Source organism: Populus nigra, chromosome 1 (genome assembly GCF_951802175.1).
Source record: "Populus nigra chromosome 1, ddPopNigr1.1, whole genome shotgun sequence".
NCBI lineage: Eukaryota > Viridiplantae > Streptophyta > Magnoliopsida > Malpighiales > Salicaceae > Populus > Populus nigra.
Genome location: NC_084852.1, coordinates 10,318,555 through 10,335,116, shown reverse-complemented (window position 1 = coordinate 10,335,116; position 16,562 = coordinate 10,318,555). Strand labels below are relative to the sequence as shown.

The 16,562-nt window shown below is 30.4% G+C and overlaps 1 protein-coding gene across 1 annotated transcript; it reads right to left on the bottom strand.

The window, feature by feature from the left end:
- Window positions 1-11,236: 11,236 nt before the first annotated feature.
- Window positions 11,237-13,452, bottom strand: LOC133675459 (cationic amino acid transporter 8, vacuolar). The gene has a single exon (XM_062096842.1). The coding sequence runs from the start codon at window positions 13,244-13,246 to the stop codon at window positions 11,432-11,434; it is 1,815 nt and encodes a 604-aa protein (XP_061952826.1). The 5' UTR covers window positions 13,247-13,452; the 3' UTR covers window positions 11,237-11,431.
- Between the last annotated feature and the right edge of the window lie 3,110 nt (window positions 13,453-16,562).

The window sequence follows — 16,562 nt, the reverse complement described above, 5'->3', positions numbered from 1 at the left end:
AATATGAAGTTTTTTTCTGTTTATTTTTGTGTTTTAAAAGCATCTTTTAAAAAATTTAAATTTAAATTTTTATTTTCTTTACTTTAAATTAATATTTTTTGGTGTTTTTAAATCATTTTAATATGCTGATTTCAAAATTAATTTTAAAAAATAAAAAAAATATTATTTTAATATATTTCTATATAAAAATATTTTAAAAAATAATCATAACTATACTAAAAATAATGTGAATCTTCTTCACAAATTTGATCTTGAATCAAATCTTACGCGGTCGAAGAAAAACTATTGTTACCAAATGATCTGTTCTTCATTTTTTAAATGTTGCATAGTCAAGGAACTTCTTCTCAGTCTCATTAGAAGTGATAATTGTTTGCTAGATAAGATTAAAATGAAGAACCTGTAAGTCACCAGTTCAAAGATATATTACAATAAGATAATTTGGCATGTTTTAATTTTAAAACAATTTCTAACATCAATCTTAGCATAATTTTTAATTAATCTAAAAAGAAATAAAAAATTTAAGGTTTAAAAGTTTAACAAAATACTAGTATGCATAAAAAGCTTATATTGAATCTTGTAAAAGAGATTAAAATAAAATCTTAGCGTGCATACGAAACATATAAATAAATATTATACTTAAATTAAAATAGTGCAAAGTATTTATTTGTTAAAACACTTAGAATTTGATAAAATTTAATATTTATTATTATTAATAATAAATCATTTATTCTTAAGATTTTATTACTCATCATCATTTGATGCAAATAAATTAAATGTAATTAGCTTCCTAAAATTCCAACAACACTATTTTTAAACACTTTTAAAGGATGTACTTTCTTTGAAATTCTACAAATCAATGGAAGAAGATAAACTAAAAAAACTCTTTATCTACAAATGACTGGAATCTAAGCTCTGGATCAAAGGATAAAAAGGCAAGAAAGTAAAACAAAATAAAAGACAAAATATGCTTAAAACCTATAAACAAATCAAGCTAAATAGATACCGCAAAGTGTGCAGTATATCATAGGGTTAAAAGGAAAGAAGGCAAAGAAAAATGAAAGGCAAAAAAATCTTAAAATCTCCAGAGAAGGCTAAATAGATACCGCAAAGTGTGCATAATATCTCTCATTTATCCCTTATATTGATTTTTGTAACCAAATCTAATGTAGAATTAATTCTAATAATTATCAAAACTAGTTTTCATGATTTTGTTTCAGTTACCTGCCATAAAAAAAAACGTAATAGTTTTTTGCTTTAAAAACTAAACATATTTTATTTTAAAATAAATTATTTAGGAAGAAAAAGAAAATTGCTTAGACTCTTTATTCATAGGCCGAATATATAAATGAGCCGACTAAAACTAATTTTTTATAGGCCGAATAATTACTTATATTAAACTTAAATATAAGTTTAAAATAGATTCGCAAAAAATAAACTGAAATCTAAAACCAAGCCTAGGCCTTGCTCCCAATCCTCAAGACTTATAGCCTTAAGCCTAAGGCCTAGGAATAAGGTAGGAGCCGGAGACTCAAGGCCCACACATTTGCTTGTGTATGTGCTCGAGCCTGAATTGAGCCAAACAAGCAAGCACAAGTGACTTAAGTCGAAAATCATTTTGATTAGGTTCTTTATGACTACAAAAAATCTTATATGTTTCTTTTGTGAGATAAAGGGTTCTACGTTTCACAAAAACACATACCAATTAAAAATTCTTTGTTGGAGAGTAATTTTCAATAAATTTTAACCTTAAAAGCGAGAGGAACCCACTTTTAACTTGGCTTCAATTGTGTCTATTAATCATGGTTTTAAATAAATTTTCTAACAATTCCCCACATCATTTGATTTTTTTTTACTAGTTCAAAAGGACTCAAAGATTAGTGGAGTGATAATGGTTTGTTAGATCACTACATCAAGATAAATAGCTTTTGACATTGAACATATCTTAATGAAATACTATTATATTTACTTGGTTAAATAATGAATACGATGTCTTGAACTATACAACCTTTTACGTAAACCAAAATAGTAGTACTCGTATATTTATCTACCTAAAGATTTCCTTGGTTCTTATGATTATGTTCATTTTGGTACTAAACAACTCTTGGATTCATGAGTATTTTAGAGAATTATGCCTTTATAAAATTCTCAAAGAAACGACCACATTTCTTAATCACAAAGGTGATTTTTCATTTATAAAATTCTCAAAGAAACGACCACATTTCTTAATCATAAAGGTGATTTTTCATTTAAGATTATTCTATTTTACTCTATTTAGTATTCCAAGATATGAAAGTCACTAAAAGCACAACTCATCTTTTATCACGTTGCAGCTATCACCTTTTTTTTATTATTATAGAAACAAACATGAAATTTAGAAATCTTAAAGTGCTACTAAGAATATTATATGACTTAGTTTTCTCTTTAAACTCAGATATTAGGATCTCCAGTCAATTAGATTGAGTTATCATCATTACACTTTTATTTTAAAAGCTCTAAGCTTATTTCCCTTGATGAATTATATACAAACTCTCTCGATAAATCTTTGGTTAATGAATCTATAATTTTTTCATTTGACTTTATATAGTTAATCAAAATTATCCCATTCAAAAGCAAGTGTTTAAAAATTATTATAGGAAACATCTTGACGAGTTGGTTAGGATTGATAGAAAAAATCAAGAAAAATGAGTCGCCTTCTAATTTTATGAGAAGTAAGAATCTTAACTAGTGTTCAAATGTTCTAGATAAGGGGATAATTATGCTAAAGAGAAAGAAAATCACTCTAGAACATCATACCTAAGATAAGTTGCTTCATGTTTGTTTTTATGACAAAGATACCTATAGTACTTAGTTTCTTAAATCTACTGTGTTTGTTATTAAAGGACAACTAAAACCTAATATAGTAATTTGGAATCTATGCTCGATAATAGGGTCAATTCTTTACTTTCAAATTATAGATGTCAAACCTAAAAAGACGGTAGATGATAAATTAGGCTTTGACTTGTCTCTTTTTTATTTTTTATTTTTTGTCTCTCTTTCTTGCCTATTTTCTTCCTAAGATCTTTATAATAATATTTTATATGTATTTGTTTTTCATGATTTTGATTTATAGTGTTAGGTTCACTTTAAAACATGAAAACCCAAAACTAGAAAAAATAATATTGGAAGATTCTTACATTTTTTTTTAATGAGGATCTCTCTACAATTAATTTTTTTTTAATTTTGCTTGAATCTCTATTTATTTTTTTCTCATTTATATGATCTTTCATTATATTATTTGGTCCTTTGTCATCTTAGTCCTCTTTTTCTTTTTTGCATATCATTTCACTCCCTAATATATATATTAATTTTTTTATTCTTTATTTTTTTATTATCAAAAAATACATGAAATAAAATAAAATAAACAAGTGCCAAAAATCATGAAATGATAATAAATTAAACAAATCACATTAGAAAGATATCTTTTTGAAATTTAAAATACATTGAATAATAGAGGGAAAAAAAATGGGTTATGACAACAATATTATTTCTACGGTATATATGTCGAAATTTACCATTATACATACTATTTTGTGTCATTTCAATTAAAACTAACTATTGCAATGGACATGAAATGCTACCATTGGTTTTGGCCAACATGAAATATCCTCCAAGAAATTTGAAAGCCACTCAATCTCTAGCTTTATCAAGAGCAATAATATGTGATTCTATTGTGGATCTTGCGATACACATTTTCTTAGATGGTTTTCAAGATACAACAGCTCCACCAAACTTGAAGACATAAACCGAATAAGAATATTTCAATTGACTTATTCCTATATCTTTATTTTTAGACAAATATACACCGATGCCAATTGGTGTTTTGGTAATGCTATTGTCGTCTTTAAAACAATTGTCAAAACTTTTCTCAACATATGTAAATGATGTCATCGATTGGAACAATACCAATCCATTAAATGTCTTAGTAATTTTTATTTATATTATAACATCTAAAATACCTAAGTTTTTCATGTCAAACTTATTAGCTAATATTTTTCTTAGTAGACTTGACTATGTGATCATTGTTACAAAAAATATATTATGCACATAGAGACATACAATGACATAATACTCACACACATAAATTTATCAACTTTGTTGATTTTAAACTCATTTGACAACACAACCTTATTTTATTTTCTCATACCATTATTTAGGTGTTTATTTCAAACCATATAATGACTTGACAAGCTTACAAACGTTTTTTTTTCTTGTCCATTAACAATAAATTTCTCAAGTTGATCAATGTAAACCTCTTCATCAAGATCACTATTAAAGAAAGTTATTTTTATATTTATTTGATGCATTTCAAGCTTGTTAATAATTGTGATGACTGTTAATGTACGAATACAAGTTATTCTTGATATATATGAATATATGTCAAAATAATCTGCACCTTCTTGTTGTTTGAATCCATTAATAACAAGCATTTCTTTGTATTTACCAATAGTTATATTAACTTTAATCTTTCTTTTGAAGATTTACTTATATTCTAATAGTTTATTTCCAGGTGGAAGATTCACTTGCTCTCATACAAGATTGTTTATAATTAATCGAATTTCACTATTGAGTATTTTTTTTCAATATGAAGATTTAGAATAAGACATTGCCTCAGAGTAGGTCTAACGTTCATTCTAACAAGTATGTTAGAAAATCAGGATCACATATTCTAACAAATAAGACATTTTACTTCTTTTAGGCTCAACTTATCATCTTTCTATTGATGATGACTATTTGAGATAGTTTCATTCGTTCTTTTAAGTGAATAATTTTCTTTTACTTTATTAAATGGAAAACATCAAAGAATGTAGCATTCTTGATTCCATTGTAGTATTAGGATGAATGTCCTCAATACTTGACTTGTGTATATGAAATCAACATGCACCACCATTGCAAGCATATCCTATAAAAACATAATCTATGATTTTAGGTTATATATTGACTTTTTTGGGATCAAGTACTGTTACTTTTGCAAGATAACCCCACATTTGAGGTAATTATAGGAAGATCTTTTACCTTTTTCACAATTCATATAATGTATTTTATAACTTTTTATAAGGTACTTTAATATATAATTGACAGTTAGAACTGCTTCCTTCACAAGTTTTAAAGTGCTCTTGAATTTATCAACATCTCATTCATTATTTCTTTTAGTTTTTAGGTTTTATGTTCCACGATGTCATTTTATTAAGGTGAATAAAAATTGTAATTTAGTGGATGATACAATTTTAAGAATATAATTCACTAAAAGGTGCTTCGTATTCTTCACCTTCATCATTTCTTATTACCTTTTCTTATTAAACTGATTTTCAATTTCATTATTGTAATGTTTAAATATTTTAAGAACCTTATCTTTTCTTATAAGAAAACAAGTATAACAATATCCAAATTTTAAGTGATACTCTTTCGCAAAAAGTATAATGTGATACTTTGAGTTAAATTTTAATTCATCAATATCAGAGTAAATTAAATTTTGAGGTTTACTTCTTCTTTTAATTATTTAAATATAATGTTTTGTGAGTTTTAATTTTACATATACTTCACACTTATATTTTTTCCCCTAAAAAACCATACTTGATAATAATTCAAGATTAATTAACTTTTATATAAAATTATAATTCACATGTTCTAAATTGTCATCCCACATATCACAAGAATAATCAAGTAAGATATCACAAGAATAAATTGACATCCCACATATCACAAGAATAAATTATTATTATTATTATTTTAGGACTTCGCCACTTGATCAATAATTTTTTTCTTGGAGTTGAAGAGTTGGCTTTTTTTTTTAAAAAAAAACTTGATATTCTTTTCTATCTTCAACCTCAATATGTGATCTTCAACTCTCATTTCATTGATTTTATGTTTAAGAAAGTTCTTAAAATCTTTTTTAGATTATGATAATTTTTCAATAATTGTAGTGACTTTGAAGGATTCATTTAGATTTATACCTCTAGCTTGAATATCATGCATGATGATCTATAAGACTATAACTCTTGAACTTGACTTACCATATTTCTTAAATTGATCATCTTGAAATCTATAAATTTATTAAGTATGGATTTTTTCATACCAGTTTATTTAACCTAGTACTTTTTTTTTCCAAAACTTTTTATAGTGTCTTTTTTCACTCTTGATTAAACTATATACATTATACATTGTACTGTACATCCATTCAAGATGTCATTCTTGCACATAAAATAATTGTGATTCCGTATATCCATAATTGCCACAACAGTGAAATCAGACGCATTATCTGATAGCTTTAACGCTTTTTTCAACAAGAACTTTGCCAAGTTCAAGTTTGTTAGATAGAACAACATTTTTTGTTGTTACTTCTTAAAGTTCAATCCATTAAACTTTTCAAAACTTGATATTCTTTTCTATCTTCAACCTCAATATGTGATCTTCAACTCTCATTTCATTGCTTTTATGTTTAAGAAAGTTCTTAAAAAAAATTTTAGATGATGATAATTTTTCAATAATTGTAGTGACTTTGAAGGATTTATTTAGATTTATACCTCTAGCTTGAATATCATGCATGATGATCTATAACTCTTGAACTTGACTTACCATATTTCTTAAATTGATCATCTTGAAATCTAGAAATTTATTAAATATGGATTTTTTCATACCAGTTTATTTAGCCTTGTACTTTTTTTCCAAAACTTCTTATAGTGTCTTTTTCCACTCTTGAAACTATATACATTATACATTATACTGTATATCCATTCAAGATGTCGTTCTTGCACATGAAATAATTGTGATTCCATATATCCATAATTGCCACAACAGTGAAATCAGACGCGTTATACGATAGCTTTAACGCTTTTTTCAACAAGAACTTTGCCAAGTTCAAGTTTGTTAGATAAAACAACATTTTTTGTTGTCACTTCTTAAAGTTCAATCCATTAAAGTTTTCAAGTTTCTCACCATATGCCACGACAAGAGATGGTGGAATCCTTCCGACCGAGATAACATTTACCAAAGCAAAATTATTTGAGACAACCAAATCTTGATTTAAAGTCATGATAGTTCTAAATAAGAAATAACCAAATATTTATAACTATAATTTTAATTTCTAAAATGCAAGAAAGAAACAACAAATTTAAATATGTATAACAATTACAAAACTAATCAAATTATCGAAATAAAAATTTGATAACTAAGATAGTTGATTTAAATAATTTTTAATTGTTTAGTTATTGAAAGTACATATTTAACAAGCATCATATTAATATTATTTTAAATAAATTGCATGATCATATAAGCTAGATTAAAATTTTAATTTAAAATTAGAGTGGCTAACAACCTCCTAAAAAATTAAATTAGTTTGCAAAGATTTAGATATAAACTAACCCAAAGACTAGTATAATAAACAAACATAGTGCAATAAACTTCTTAAAATTCCAACAATATTACTTTTAAAAGATGCACTTTCTTTAAAAGTCTATGAATCAAAGAAAAAAGAAAATTCAAAAACTCGTTACAAATAACTAGAACCTAAGCTCTATATCAAAGGGTAAAAAGGCAAGAAGGCAAAGCAAAACGAATCAAAAGGCAAAATAATCTTAAAAAAGGTAGAGAACAAGGCTAAATGGTTATAATAAAATGTATAGAACATCTCCTATTCATCCCTTATTTATACTATTTTTTGAACCAAAATTGATGGATAATTAATTATACTAATTACCATAATTAATTCTCCTTGTTTTGCATTAATTACTTATAAATAAATATTATAGATAAATGAATATCATATATGAAGTACTTACTTGTTAAAGCATTCAAATATAATAAAACTAAAAATTTATTATTGTCAATGATCAATATTCTATTTTTAAAACTTTATTGCTCATCATTTACTGCAAACAAGCACAACAATAATACTATTTTTAAAGGATGGATTTCTTTTAAAAGTTTATGAACCAAAGAAAGAAGGGATCTCAAAAGCTATAACCTAAACTCTACGTAAAAAGTACATATTTGTTTTATTATTATGTTCTTAGTCCGTAGTTAAATTATCAATAAATTTTTTGTTGGTGATCTATTTTTATAGGCGTGTTTTTTTATTAGGATACTGTTTTTCAATTTCCATTATAAAAAAACGAGACACGCATAATTTACTCTCTTTTGTATTCTTAAAGAACATATGATAAATATGTTTAATATCTAAAATACTGTGTATTTTCAAGGTTTCTATAATGATGAAGAAAACCCTCTGATTGACCGGGAAAAAAAGAAGAAGCTAGCATATAGAAGAAGATTGGGTCATGCTTAATAAAACTTGATCTAGAAACAGAAAATACTTCAGCTCAACACGAGATATAACCTAGTAGTACCATACCCATAGTTTTAAAACCCAGACCAGCCCAGCGGGTCGATCCAGGACCCGGGCTGGGACCAGTCCGGGTCTAAGTAAAAACCCGCCGAGGAGTTGGCCCGGCGAAACCCGGTCGACCTAGACAAACCCGGCTGAGACCCGACCTCTTTTTTTTAATATATATATATATATATATATATATATATATATATATATATATATATATATATATATATATATATATATAGAGAGAGAGAGAGAGAGAGAGAGAGAGCAGGGAAACGACGTCGTTTGTTTTGGTCTTTTAAAATATTAAAACGATGCAAATGAAGGATGAAGGATGCAAAATTACAGACAGAGATAACAAGAAAAAACAATTTCAATCGCATAGCTCCTATGCCCGACTGCCTGTAATACACCTCCATCCCAAACACAGCATCCCCTTCATAGTGATCCCTACTCGTTCTTGTAGATTCCATTGAAGACAACATCCCCGGTTTTGATCAGATCCTACATCAAGACATGATTGGAAAAGCCCCTCTTCAAAGTTCCATACATGAATATCAGTGTTGTTGTTGATGTACAATTGTTGTTGTTTTCTGTTTTGATACCCATGTGTTTTCTCTCTCTCTCTCTTTAAGATTTTCTTTTCCTCTTTACCTTCTATTCTCAATTTAAAGAGAATGTTTATTTGTGGTTGATTAAAAGAGAATGCCTATTTGTGGTTGGAAAGCTGGAAAGCGAATTGACAAGAGAGGAATAAGAGAGAGGAATTGTATTTATTGAAGTTTTTATTTGATTTTTTTTGGGTTGATTTATTGAAGTTTTTATTTGATTTTTTTGGGTTGACCTGGGTCAACCCATCTGACCCGTGACCCGATAATGAGACCGAGTCGACTACCGGGTCGAGTTTCAAAACTATGAACATACCTTTTCTTCAAAAATCAAATGTACTCAACTACTTTCAAGACAGTAAAAAGAAGACTTACAATATAATCTAGTTATTTCATATAAACGGTATGTTATGCTCCCAATCCTAGTAATTTAAGAGCGCAATGATTCATGCAGTTGAGCAGCTATGAGCTAAATGATCATGAGAATAAGATGAAATGATATCGATGCTAAAATTTTCAAATGCTGAGGTAATCCCAGCAAACAAGTCAAAATATTCACAATCAACTTTTGGTCAGAGCAAGTAATCCTACAAACAACAAAGAATAAGCTGAAACAAGCATTTGGAAAGTAAAAACTACATTGAATTCAAGAGATTCAGCTGACAAACATTCTGAACTCCTTTCTATCGGAAGCCAAAAAGACAGCAGATACAGTTTGTGGAAGAAACAGTTGCCTTACTCAATGAAGTCCTTTAAAAAAATTCCAGGCCCAACTATGTTGAACCCAGTTGCCTAAACGCAATAGCATGTATTCATTCAATGAGATTATCAACAAAATTAATCTAACATGTGCATAAAGCTTTAGTAGACTTCAAGTTTTATGTAACATGAGCTAGAGACTTTCAATGCAGCTATAGCATTATAATGAAAACAATCCTTTAAAAAAATACCAATGAATGAGGGACCACATCAACCATTCTTTTTTCTGATTTTTTTACTTGCATGAAGAGGATGACTGACAGAAAAGAATGGAGATCACTCTGTAAATTTTCAGAACAGATAAGGCATTGAAAAGCTAATTCTTTTTGGTGGCCGTCTACCAGTAGATGTTACTTGATATAGAAGCTCAAGGCTAAGACCTGCATCCTACATTATAGGTCCTCGTTGCATCACAACTAGTATTATTGCAATACAGTAGGCATCTCCAACTCTCTAGCATCCAAAAGGCAACAGAGATCATCCTGTGGAACACCTCAGCACCGAGTCTATAATCAATGGCTAAATTCAAGCATAGATCCCAGTACATATGATAAAACAGATGTCAAATGACCTACTAAATCTCAAAAAATCACAGAAAGTGAAATTCCCAGCAGCATAATACAGGAGAGAAAGAGACACAATATACCAGTTCAGGTCTCCTATCAAAAATCTTGTAATTTATGAATTCTATTTTCCCCGAATAAAGGTCCAATGTCATCTACACAGGGTTTTACCATCTAGTAGAAAGGTTCAGTATGATATGAACAATGTTTATTAATGCTAAAGACAAAGTAAAAGACTCGATACAACCATTTCAATTAATGTCAAGACTGAAGAAGAGTGGCAATGTACTAAAGATCCTATAACATTCCGGATATTATTGCAAAGCATTTCAACAGTTCATCTCAAATGGTCTTGGAGATTAAAAGTAGCAAACATTAAAACACAGGTGATGAATGGGGTGAATTGGGAAAGACCCTTACCAAAAGAATTCCTCTGAATTTAACTTTCAGAAATCAAACCGGAAACCAGTCTATATCTTTGGAAACTTCAACTTTCCAATCAGCAAACACCCATCAGCTAGAGATAACTTGTTTCTGAAATAGCCCCTTAGAGATTTCAAAAAAAGGAAAGCTCAAGAAACAAGGTCATGTCATTAAACAAAGCCACTTGCAGTTTATGAAGCTCCAATCAGAAGAATGAGAGATTCTGCCTTCAGGCCACAGATAACTATGCAGAAACCAGAACCACATCTCAAGTTTCCTCTAAAGCCTATGCCCTATTGGTGTACTTTTGCTTAACTTTTTGAGCTGCAAGCCACACGTGGTTAATCTTGAGTCTGTATTTGCATAAATGGATGAGCAGATTTGTATTGATGGATTAATGAGTACTCAAGGACCCCTGAATTTATGCTGGATTGTACATAAATTGGTTTCAATGAGATGTTTAATAGCATAATTTATTGAATATCAAGTTGCAAGAAAAATAGTCAACGAAGAAATTCAATGAACAATCAATTTATTTGAACATACTACTTTCCAAACACAAATTTGCCTATCTTCCTGGTTCTCTTAAACCACATTGTTTACTTTATAAGATGCTAAATATTCATTAAATATATGAGCCAATAATATGAACATTATCATCATAGATAACAACATCAATTTGTTGAACATGCAGTAGAAATACATACACCTCATCTACCCTCTTCAGCCTCTGTTTCTTTTGGGTTCTGATGAGCCACATCATAAGTTGCATGGACACCAATCATCAGGTAGTACAATATCATCACTGCACTGCAAATAATGAACCTCAGGAACGCTTGATAATCCAATGATCCAAGTAGAAACACATTCATCGCAATTGACAATGACGGCAACCATGGGACAAGAGGAACACCCCAAACTTTAGGAACACGGTGCTTGTGCAGCAAAGAGATCCCCAAAGTACCTGAACACCAAATAACAGAAGCCACCACATATCCGATCCACCCTCTCACACCTGAATTCCAAAGTGCAGTAACTACAATTGAAGAACCAACAATAGTGAACAGGGACACAAAAAATGTAACTGAATCATTCTTTGATGTAGCATCTTTCACATAATATCGCCTCACAAGCAATGCAACAGCCAATAACATGAAAATAAGTAGCGTACAAATAGAAAATACACTCGATAACACATCCAAACTGGAGAAAAATGCTACAATAGCACTAAGAATAGTTGTTAGAAGAGTAGCATTGATAGGTGTTCCAGTTTTGGGATGAACCCGAGCAAACCAAGGAGGAATCATATGGGATCTCGCTATTTGAGTAGTGTATCTTCCTTGTCCAAGTGATCCAACCATTAAGCTTGTAGTCATTCCCTTGAGTGCACAAATACTCACTAAATACGTAGCCCAATTCATGCCAATTTGAGCAAAAGCAACCGAAAACGCAGCATTTGGATCAATCTCTGTATATTTGACCATCCCTGTCAATGCCATAGCCATCAAGCAATAAATCACAGTGATTATAGACATTGAACCAACCAAGCCAATTGGTATATCCCTTGACGGGTTCTTGGTCTCTTCAGCCATAGTAGCAACCATATCAAACCCAGTGTAGGCCCAATACACAACAGCTGCAGATACAAAAACACCCTCTGCCCCTTTCGGAAAATAGGGTACCAAATTTGAGCTCTTGAAATGAATAAACCCAACAACAATAATAAAAGCAATGATAAAAGCAGTAGCAATAGAGGCAATCCAATTCAAGAAAGAAGTCCTTTTTGTCCCACTCATTGCTATAGAATTTGCCACCAAGAGGACTACAACTGCTAATGGATCTAAAAGATTAAACCCATCAGCGAAAGAGTCAATTTTAATTCTCATAAAGTCAGGGTTTTTAGAATTAATCATGCTTGCAAAATATGAAGACCAAGACCTCCCTAACCCCGCAGCACCAATAACTGCCTCTAAAAGTATATTCCCAGCAGCAAGATATGCAATAAAATCACCCAACTCAACGCGAAGATAAGAGAAAGAACCTCCAGCAACAGGAATCTCAACAGCAAACTCAGTGTAACAAAAAACAGAAAGCAAAGCAGAAAACCCTGAGAGTGCATAAGAAAGCACAATAGCTGGACCTGCATTATCACGAGCTTCTTGTCCCGTAATAACAAAGATACCAGAGCCCACAACAGATCCGAAGCTCATCCACATGAGGTCCCACCAAGTGAGACATTTTTGCATAGGATTTTCACTCTCTCTTCGTAGAGTAACGAGCTCATGGGTTTCAGTAGAACGAGAGAGAAGACGGTCTTTCAGACGAGGGCAGATCTGAGACAGTGCTGTCCTGTAAGAGGACAAATCTTTGAAGGATGGTTCTGGGAAAAAATCTTGCTTGCTACATCTCCAGTAACTCTTTCTTGGCGAGTCTTGAACATCCATTGAAGTTATTGTTGGGTTCGAATTGTTATGGGGATATAGCAATGGCTGGTTTGTTTCTGTTGATGGTAGAATTTGAGTCATAATTATAGTTCAGCGTCAGTAGGAGTTGGAATACAATAGAAAAGGCATCGCTAGTTTCTCTGATAGAGCGGGAGTGTGGTTCGAATGGTTTTTTCTTTGCCTGGCTCGTCGGAATTGGAATTAGAATTGATTTGAGGGAGGTGTGTTGTTACGAAGTGTGTTTGGTAGAAAAGCCATGGGAAACACGACAGGCCACCTCGAAGAAAAATCCAAAGCTTATGGAGTTAATTGTAAGTTAGTCCCACTAATTTTATAAAACAAATTAATTAGTCTCTTAACCATGCTTAATTCAATATTACTTTATTTCAAAAATTTATTCTTTTCTCTTCAATCTTTTCATATCATTTACTTTTTTCCCCCCTTTTAAAACAAGAAAAAAAACAAATAAATTAAAAAATAACATGAATGGACAAAAAATAATTAATTAGTTTTCAAAACTAGATGAACTAATTTATATTTTACTTAAAACTTATGCTAATGAACACTCTGAATTTTGCATTAAAAAAAAACTAGGAAAAAGACAACAAAAAATAAAAATTGAATGGTGTTTGATAGTGATAAGGGATATAAGACACAATAAAATACAAAAAGAAGAATAAAATTATTTTGCCATTGATGTTGATGTGTATTACATGTATTACCATTAAACTTGCAATGTTTTAAATAATAATATAGATTTTTATTTTCACTTTATTTTATAATAAGCATTAATTCTTCTTACTAACTTAAAATAATAAAATTTCTCCAGGCATCCAAGCTATGTAAAACAATTTTGTAAGCGTCTTAAAATAGCGAATTCATTGCTAAAAAGTTAATATAATTATATTATGAATTACTCTATCATTAAATTATTTCTATAAATATATTTAATATTAAATAAATAATTAAATCATTTATATGTCAATTTGAGAAGCAACATCCCAAGACAAATTAAGGCGAACAATCTTGGGTCTGAACACGTTTCTTTCTTACGGAAGGATAGCTCAGTGTCAACTGCAGCTATTTTGACATTAATTGATGCTATATATATATATATATCTATATATATATATATATATAGGTTATTTTAATTGCTGCATATTAACTGGAAAAATGATTTATGTGCTTCTTAATATCAATCAGGGATGAAAATGGTGAAGCAGCATCGTGTTCATCTGAACCATGATTCATGTTTTCCAGTTCCTATGCAATTCCTCTAGAATGACTCTCTGTTACTGAACTTTCTTCTTCATAATACAAAAAGGTTATGGACTCATTGTCAATAATTACTGAAAAATGTGATATGTAATGCCTTTTAACGTTATTTACGGCATACATTCCTAATGGCTCAGAATCAACCACTGGAGATATAAACATACATGTCCTTCTGATAGATCCCACCAAATATTACAAATGCTAATGTAAATTGTTCTCTCTCTCTCTCTGGGTGAGAAAAGAAGCACAATTTCGATGAATATTTTTCTCATACTTCATTGATAAATTCTGGATGCTTAAAGAAGCAGAGTCACGCACAAGAATGCTGAAAATAAAGGGAAATTAGCAACTGGAACTTCAAATACGTAAGAAACAGAGCATAACAAATGGAAATGACATGCAACAGGAAAACACGTAAAACTCTCACTGCAAAAGACCCAGTCCAATATTGCAATCTTCTTGTTCTTTACTTGCCCATATATGACTGCATGCAACGGTCTTCATTCACGTCCACTTCATCCCAAATATTTGGGATTTGGCTTTAGACCTCTCTCTGAACGACGTGAATTCTAACAATACTCCCCTCTCCAGCGGACGCTTATCCCCAAGGTCCATAGATGGAAATTGCGCAAGCAATGTTTTGGTTGTCTCCCGTGTGGCATGTGGCATTCTCTGCTGGTAAACGGTTCCACTGGACTAAGCTTTCTTCTTCAAATTTATGTCCTCTTTTGACCCAGTGAGTGTCTGATATTTGTTAAGGTCACAGTATAACTACACCTTCATCGGTCGCTGGTGGTAATTTTTTTGAAGGCACCACCATGTCTCCCATGAATTTTTTAACAAGGAAACGTGGAAAACAGGACGAAGCAAGCTTCTACTGGCAGCTGAAGTTTATAGGCAACTGCTCCAATTTTTTGTAGCACTAGGTAAGGTCTGTAAAATCAGTTAGCAAGCTTCTGGTGGGCACGTTTGAAAATAGAATACTGCCGATAGAGGTGCAACTTAAGAAACACCATATCACCGGCTTCAGATGTCACATCCCATCTCTTGTGATTCGCTGTTTGTTTTATGCGATTGCTGGAAGTCTCTAGATTAGTTTTAAGTTGGCACAACAACTCTTCTCTAGGCATGAGAATTTGATCGACTTCATGCTCAAAAGCCAAGTCATTATGGTAAATGGGAAGTGGAAGAGGCAACGCCTGGAATGGGGTCATTCCCGTAGATACATGGTACATTGTATTGCACCACAGTTCTACCCACAGAATATAGGTGCTCCCAAAGGCCGTGTCAGTAATTTTTGGGTTATTAAATAAATATATAATATTAAAAAATAAATTTAAAAGTATATAAAATTAAAGTGAAAGTGAAAATAAATTCACTTTTAAAGTTACATTCTTCGATATTTTATGGAATATAATTCATCTATAATCAAATCTGAATCGATATTATAACAACCCCTCAACCGGGATAAAATAACAATCTCATGTCAACTGAAAAACAAAATAATTAAATTTTTTTCCTCTCTCAATTCCTCCTTCCTTCACTTGATTCTTCCTTAGATTAGTATTTTATAAGTTGGACTTTATAAGTTTACAAGGTTATTCTCTCACTTTTTTTATTTTTTATCCTTGGATTTTTTTTTATGTTTTTTGCTTACTTTTCTCTCTTTCTTTCTCGCCTTTTCTTTTCTTTCTTTTTCCATTCTGCTTCTGCCTAATTGGCAACATATAAAAGGAATAAAGAACTGATTTGTTTTATTTTTTACCTTTAATGAGTCGTTTTGCTTTTATTTGATGTGTTTTTTTATTAGCACTACCAAACTCCGTTCTTCCTAAACTTTTAACCAGATTTTATTTAATATATTTTAAGATCCCTCGTAAAATTTCAGCTTAATCTGATGGTCGAATTGAAAATTACACTCAATAACGTAAAACTGGTCAAATGTGATTTTTTTTATCAAATTTCTGAATTTCTCCAAAAATTATGAAATTTGAATCCAAGCTAAAGCATCATATTAAAAGGCTCCATGAAAATTTTTAGAATTTTTTAATACCTCAATTAAGAATTATAAATTTTCTTTATATGAAACTAGTAAAAAAATATTAATAAAATATTTACCTAG